The sequence below is a fragment of the Centroberyx gerrardi genome, chromosome 12, assembly GCF_048128805.1.
Source record: "Centroberyx gerrardi isolate f3 chromosome 12, fCenGer3.hap1.cur.20231027, whole genome shotgun sequence".
NCBI lineage: Eukaryota > Metazoa > Chordata > Actinopteri > Beryciformes > Berycidae > Centroberyx > Centroberyx gerrardi.
Genome location: NC_136008.1, coordinates 20,846,523 through 20,853,837, shown reverse-complemented (window position 1 = coordinate 20,853,837; position 7,315 = coordinate 20,846,523). Strand labels below are relative to the sequence as shown.

Below are 7,315 nucleotides of genomic sequence, written 5' to 3'. Positions count from 1 at the left end.
GAGCAGCAGACCAGTGCAGTGCGGTGAATGTAATTACGGCACTCTGGCAATCTGATAACCTGCCAGTCAGTCTCTCAACACTAGGAAAGAGCACTGGCATATTAAACGTGGCTCAACAAACATGGCCGTGAGCAGGGTACAGTGTCTGTGTGTGCAGAGCGAGGGGGGTTGGGCTGGGGGGGTAGAGCTCGACCCGTATGGGGTTTTGTAAGCCGATACCGATCCTGACATTTTTGGATTGAAACTGCTGATATTTTGTGCCAATATTCAGTATCTTCCAATTTGACCAATTCATAGTATTCCCATGATGTCAGATGCATTTCCTACCAATATGGCGCTTTACAATACACACAGCTCACTGGCTGTGTTTGTCATTTGATTGTAATCACCTGTTAATTTATTATAATCACCTGTTATTTTCCTGCCAAGATGACCGTGTGGTGATGTAACAGAATACTATGAATTTCATGCCAAAAACTTTGAAGTGTTCAGTGTTTCTCCAAGAATTGTATTCTTGGCTGGGAGGAAAAGCCTCTGAAACAGAATTTAGACCACAAAAAACTCTCTATTGAAACCCAGGATAACAATACTAAAAATATATTCCTGCATAGTTGTGAGAAATCTAATCAAAATGCCGCATTCGAATCAATTAAGGGCTTCCCATAGACAACCAGTTTAACACTGATCAATTACACAGTAAAAATTTAATCAGACAAGCTGCACCATATCCATCACATCAGAGGTGGACAACACTGACTGGACCATGCACATTTTTTAAGGCCAATATTGTCCCAATACATTGCTCTAACCCTGGGGGTCTGTTCAGATGTGGGCTACGAGATAATAACAGGGTAGCTTGCATTACCAGGGAATAGTAAAGTTGCTGTCTGTAACATGGTATATAGGCCTGAGTAGGTCAGATAGTGGAGGAGAAAGAAAAATGTTGACGAAGAGGGGTTAGAAGTCTGAATCCTAGTGCTCCCAGTATCCTTAACAAGGCCTTTTTTAGTGACAAGAACAAACATCGGGCCTTCTTCTGTCTGAAAGTGGGCTTTAGTCGACGGCTAAAAGAGCTCAGGGAGCCCGAGACTCACTCCTGTCTTTCTGGACCCGGGTTGACACCATAAGTCAACCACCAGCTATCTAGACATGGAAGCTGTTAGGAGACCGGTTTTAACAAGCACAAAAGGGCCACTGGGTGAGTCAGAGAGGGTGTTGCGCTCCCCGGTCCCATCACTTTGATTCTTCTCCGCCTCAACCGTTCGCCCCCCCCCCCCCCCCCCCTTCCAAGTCCGCTCTCTCACATGCATTTTTTTTTCATTGTAATTACACCTGCTCTGCCAAGCGTGGCTGGAGGTGTGGCTGGGGGAAATCACTTGTTAATATGAATCTGCCGAAAGCCGAGTGTGTGAGGAGGACTCTCTGCGATGGTCTCTGTGGAAACATTAGGGTGTAAGCAGCCTGCACCTGTACCTCCCACCTGGGACAGAGAGGTAAGGAGACCTCACCTTGGGGAATTGCGTGTGTGTGTGTGTGTGTGTGTGTGGAGTGAGCCTATCCATTTACAAAATGAACCTCCATACAATTACAAAGCCCCATTATGGAAATAACATAACTACCTTTTGGCTCGAGCTGCTTTAGCAGGCTGGAATCAACGATAAATCACCTGTAAAACGAGCGAGTCAGAAATGATGCTATCGTCATCAGCAACCTGAGCAACACATCATCACACCAATCAGAATAATACGTAGTAATACGTAGTAGTATAATACCTAGCAAAAAAATGCCTGGCAGATTAGGGACAACCGGGCATGAAGATATCCTCCTTCCTATCTGCGGGCTCAGCCATGCTGTTTTTGAGCATATGACTCCCGGGAGATTTCCAAGAAGCAAGTGTGAAACTACAGGCGTGACGGCACATCCTCAGCCCACAGAGACAAGTCGGAGGCTGCTGTGTTTGTCAGGAGACGTACAGGACATTAACACCAGCCGGAGCCCCGGACCAAACAGATAGTGTTACACATCACTTCCCTTCCTCTGATTTCAAAGAGACAATCAAGATTACAGCGACTGCTGATGCTGGCTTGGCAAGAATGAATTCACTTTTTATTCTTTTATGATACTGAAATGGGGCCTAAACACATATCCCTCACTCTCGCCCCTAAAAATAAAGTCATTGTTCGCTCATTCGAAAAAATAAAAACTGAAGATATCTCATAACACATAATAAAGGCATATTGTGTTGGTGCTACATACAGGCCTGGCAAACTGGGAGGGAAGTCAGAGTCTGAGCAATGTTGTTATGGTACAAATTACATGTGGCTGCAGGCTATGTAAGGGCAGTTGTTAGAGATGCTGAGAGTGTGTGTGTGTGAGAGAGGGGGAGGGAGAGGGAGGTTGTTATCTCTAGGTGGTCTTCAAAAGGCCGAGGGAGTTCGTAGTCATTTCTGTGTAAAAACAGTGACAAACATTCTCATTAGCGAAGAGCGCTATACAATACGCGCATGGTATATTTTTCAAAGGAATACCACACATTAATTATTTATCCATACTACGCTGGACGGCATGAAAAAAAACCCCCAAAAAAACAGTAATTGACAGTTGAGTATTAGCAGTGAGGGAAAACACTTCTTCTGCGACGCCGGCTCCCTAAAACAGGGTCACATGAAAAGCAAAGCTGCTTGAGCTCATTTCCATAATACCTCCTTGTGCCCCACGAGAATCTCGGGTTCAGTTTGCCTTCATTTGCATTTGTCACGAAACGGCGTTCATCTTTTCCAGTTTCGCAGCTGTTTGCACTGGTACAGTACATTGGAATGCTTACAGTAAATCTATTGGTTGGGGTTGTTGGATGCAAAACCTGCCCACTGGCTGCAGCTCAGAAACATTACTATTTCGGGTATTTGACAGTGGAGCCAAGGATTTTTATCAGAATCACAGCGGGAAGTAAATTGGACGGGAGATAACAGTTGGCTGCTCTCATCACCTATAGATCTGCAGATAGAAGCCCATTGCAATTCAGACATTATGTCCTCTGTTCAACTTCACTTTCTCCTCTACTGCAGCAAATCACTTCTGAACTTCAAACTAGCACTTAAACTGTGGTTGTAGGTGGAGGTGGGGATGGCTGGGAGGTTTGGAAGCATCTACCAGGTGGCAAAGGCGCTAAGGTTTCACAGTGTGTAGTGTTGAGTTGACTGACATGTGGAGTAGGTTTAGTCTTTGTGATGATATGGCTTACGCACGTCATGGCATTCCCCCCGGGCATCTGTGCTGTGTCTGAAGCAGCGGTGAGTGTGCACTTATGGTGTGTGTGTGTGGCCCTGAACTCCTCCGCCAAAGCCTTTGGTTCACATTCCTCAGACTGGAGATTAAAGGACCTCAGTCAAGAGAGAGATCAGCAATCCAGAGGCATTTTATTTAGCTGAATACCTTCATGGAAGAAAAAAAAAAAAAGAGAAATCACATCCACCTACTAAATGCAAAACTATGTAATGTGCACTATAATCATTCAAAGAAGGCCTATATCACAAAATCACATAATAAAAATAGACTAATAAACAAGCAGTATAGCAATTCTCTGCAGTAGAGGCATAACGAGAAGGGGTGCAATAGCCAGCAGGATGTATTCTTGCCAGATATTCTTTGCCTTCTTACTTAAAAGTCAACGTACTCCATCTGTTTATCCTTTAGGGAAAGTAAAAATAGTACATATCACACATTCCAAGCCCCCAAAAGCCCATTGCCTTGATTCATTGTCCATGCAATGTTTCAGTACATGGAAAAAGAGAAATTGACATCACAGCTGCCGGGTACAGGACATGCGCCAGTGGTTGAATGGAGGTCGTGATAGGGGGCTACTTAGGTGCCATGACGGATGTCAAATCTGAACAGCATCATGGGGGAAGGGGGGGGGTGGGGGGTGGGGGGCGGGGGGGAAGAGAGGAGGAAGACTCTCATGCAAATCTTAATAGTAGAAAGTCATGTAACGTCTCACTGTGGGGTCCCAGACAGTGTCCCATCCCCTCGCTCAAACGTCCGAGTTGATGCTCAGGTTGGCCAACCGCGGGTCAGAGTTGATCTCATACCTGTAATGGTACCCCTCCATGTGGTCCCTGCACGCATCGCGGATGTTGTACATCCACCGCTTGATGCCCTTTCTGTTCAGGTAGAGGACCAGCAGGAATATGACGCCGATCAGGGCCAGCACCAGCCCCAGGAAGACATACGAAGTCTCCAGCACGCCCTTCATGTCGCCTGAATAGTTGCACTCCAGCTGAGAATGGTCTACCTGCAGCAGGGGCTGGTTCCTCAGGCCTGCCGGGTCTGTGCAGGTCAGGTTCAGCGCGTCCACCACCTGATCCGTGCTCTTCAGCCACGCCACCAGGTCCTCGATGAAGCAGTCGCAGCGCCAGGGATTCCCGTCCAGGCGAACCTGGAGGCCGGGCTTGAGGCTGAACTCTGCCAGCGTGGCGTTGGGCAGCTCCCTCAGGCTGTTGTCCCTCAAGTCCAGGTCCCGCAGCGACGGCACCTTCAGCGTCTCGTTCTGGATGGAGATGATGGAGTTGTTCTGCAGGCTGAGGTTGGTGAGCTTGGAGAGGCCCGAGAACAGGCCGTCCGGGAGAACCACAAGGTCGTTGTTGGACAGGTCCAAGCTTGTGAGCTGGAGCAGGTTTCCGTTCTGTAGGACGCTCAGCACCGCGTCCACGAAGGAATGGTTGAGGAAAGACCTGCTGAGGTTGAAGACCTGCAGTTTATTGTCATCAGGGAAAGCTCTAGCACTGAGGCGCTGGATTTTGTTGTTGCTCAAGTCCAGCCGCACAAGGCTTGGCAGGTTATCAAATACCATTGCACCCACAGACTCCATCTCATTCCCATTGAGATAGAGATCTGTCAACAGTTCCAGGCTGGTTGGGAAAGATTCCGCACTGATACGAGAAATGTTGTTTCCTGTGACGAACAGGAATTTAGTATTGGCCGGTAATGAATGCGGAATCGCGTTCAAGTCCTGGTTTTGGCATTTCACAGTTTGTGCGGAGCACAAGCATTTGTCCGGACAGCCCTGACAGGACAAAACGACAGCAAGGAGGAACAATACATGCATCAGACCCAAGTTCTTTGTCCTGTCTCGGATTTCTCCACGTTTACACCCGCACGACGTGCTCAACAGGCGCATCTTAACTCTCTTGGTTTCTATAAATCTGACGAAAAGACTGTGCGTAAAGATTGCTTTGCAACAACCCAACCCAGTCACCGCCTTGTTCTTCCGCACGGAACGAGGGAAACTTTTCCAGCTCTTTCTTCCCCCTTTATCCTTTTTAAAACTACTCCCACTTCCGACTCAAACGCCATAAAATTAGCCCCAAACCATCCTTATCGGTCTACATTTCCATGAGGATAAGTTATCCTCTTCGTGCCAATGTTTGTTTTCCAAACCCGCGGCTATGAAGAATGTATTCGATATTTTCCCAGTCCCGAGGAAACAAACGCGTCCGAGTCGGCTTTGAAGACGGTTAACAACTTACTTAATGGTTCCGAAAGAAACAATAATCCTTGTCTCCCAAGGGTGCTATACGTGATGTGCGCACTTCAGCTTGCCACTCTGTAAAGACGGTGGGAGAGACTAGAGGAATAGTCCAGACACAGTGCCACGGTGCAGAACAGTGGAAGGAGGGACTAAACCATTTTCAGCAAAAGGGGGTTGAACAGTAAACTTTTACAGACTGCGTTCGGTCCACGGTGTTTCTAGTTATGGTCATGCTATGCGCCCATGGCTTCGTTTCGCTGTGTTTTTACTCGTCCATTGATCTAAAAAATAAACATCACTGTTAAACATAAACAAGCGCACATCGCAACTGGTGCTCCTAAAATGCATTGGTGTGCGCCAGTTGCACTTCTTTAGTGTCGATATGAGATTGTGGCCCATGGGTTAACCCAGTGATTTCCAAAGTGGAACCCCCAGGGGTCCCTGAAGGGGGCTCCATGAGGTCCCCAGCAAAATGAAGAATAGTTCAATTTCACTACTACTCATTTGAAGATAAGGCAATTTATTATACAATGTTATAGGAATGTCTCTTCTGATCAGAGGTTTCACTCTCCCCACTGTTATCTCCCAGCCTGCAGCAACACAGTTATACTAAAAAATAATCAACCACAAAAATCTTCTCTGATGGGGTTTCTTAGGATAAAGTCTTATCAAATAGGGCCTCATAGGTCTAATCTGTTTGGGAGACCTTGACAGGAAAGTGTCTGGGAGCCCCATGGGTTAACCAGTTTGATCTATAGGCCTATTATAAGATTTGACACCCAATCCAATTCTACAACACAAAGTCATTACCTATTCAGCCCAAATGGCATTTGATAAGTTTTAGTCTCAGCGGGAAAAACACTCTGCCAGCCACATCATAAATAGTCTCTTCCTTTTTAACCTAAAGGAATTGAGAAGCAGAGAAAAACTGGTGTGGGAAAGACATTAATCATTTGATCCACAGGTTATGTCACATTACATATTTCCCTGAACCTATTATTTGCCATGGATGCAAAGCACTTAGAGGAACCACAATTCCTTGGGCTTTTAAAATCCTTTGTCCTTGGATGGGATCATTAGACCTTCTACAAAACTCCCATCCCCCAGAGGTTTGTCAACCCCGCAGAGGAAGAATTCAGAATAATAGGAGAGGTGACTGTGAGGATAGCCCCATGATGATTTGGATTAGGGTTTATTTTCTGGCTCAGAGCAGATAACACTACTATAAAGAAGATTTAGTGAAAGTAAAAGTTCAGACAAATTTCTTATAAAGTTAATAAAGTCATTTGAATTTGAAATGCTACATCTGGATGAAAAACCTTTATCAAAGGGTCGAGGGTCTAAACTGAAGCATACTGATCTGGTCTTTGACATGAAGAGGTTTAGGAACTCCTGGTCTTGCCTATGTAGAAGGACTTCAAGTTAAAGGGCTGGGATAGGGTTAAAGGCAACTCAGCTAATTTTGAATCTCTTTTGAATGCAGCTGGGAAGTCAGATTTCTTTTTGTTTATGTTTTGTTTGTTTTATTCATTTCCTTAAGCAAATAATACAAATATTTCTAAAATGTGTCAGCCTCAAGGGTTCAATATTATGATATTATTCAGGAGCACTGACACTAGGGTTAATAGAGTGGATCCTTTATGTCCTTAGGTTTCCACATCTCCCTTTGAGAAATGACTTGAGTGTGACCTTGCAGTCAAAGCATTGTCTGTTGGATTATGCGGGATTATACTGTTGAGAAGCAAAACTGTGGATGGGTTCATGCTTGAATGAAAGGGGTGGGGTGTG

General features: G+C 45.7%; 1 protein-coding gene across 1 annotated transcript; it reads right to left on the bottom strand.

Moving 5' to 3' along the window:
- Window positions 1-2,183: 2,183 nt before the first annotated feature.
- tpbg (trophoblast glycoprotein) lies at window positions 2,184-5,598 on the bottom strand. Its single transcript, XM_071902425.2, has one exon. The coding sequence runs from the start codon at window positions 5,174-5,176 to the stop codon at window positions 4,031-4,033; it is 1,146 nt and encodes a 381-aa protein (XP_071758526.2). The 5' UTR covers window positions 5,177-5,598; the 3' UTR covers window positions 2,184-4,030.
- Between the last annotated feature and the right edge of the window lie 1,717 nt (window positions 5,599-7,315).

What these genes read in the sequence shown, in the direction of transcription:
- tpbg (XM_071902425.2), bottom strand. Translation starts at nt 5,176, where the DNA reads ATGCGCCTGTTGAGCACGTCGTGCGGGTGTAAACGTGGAGAAATCCGA.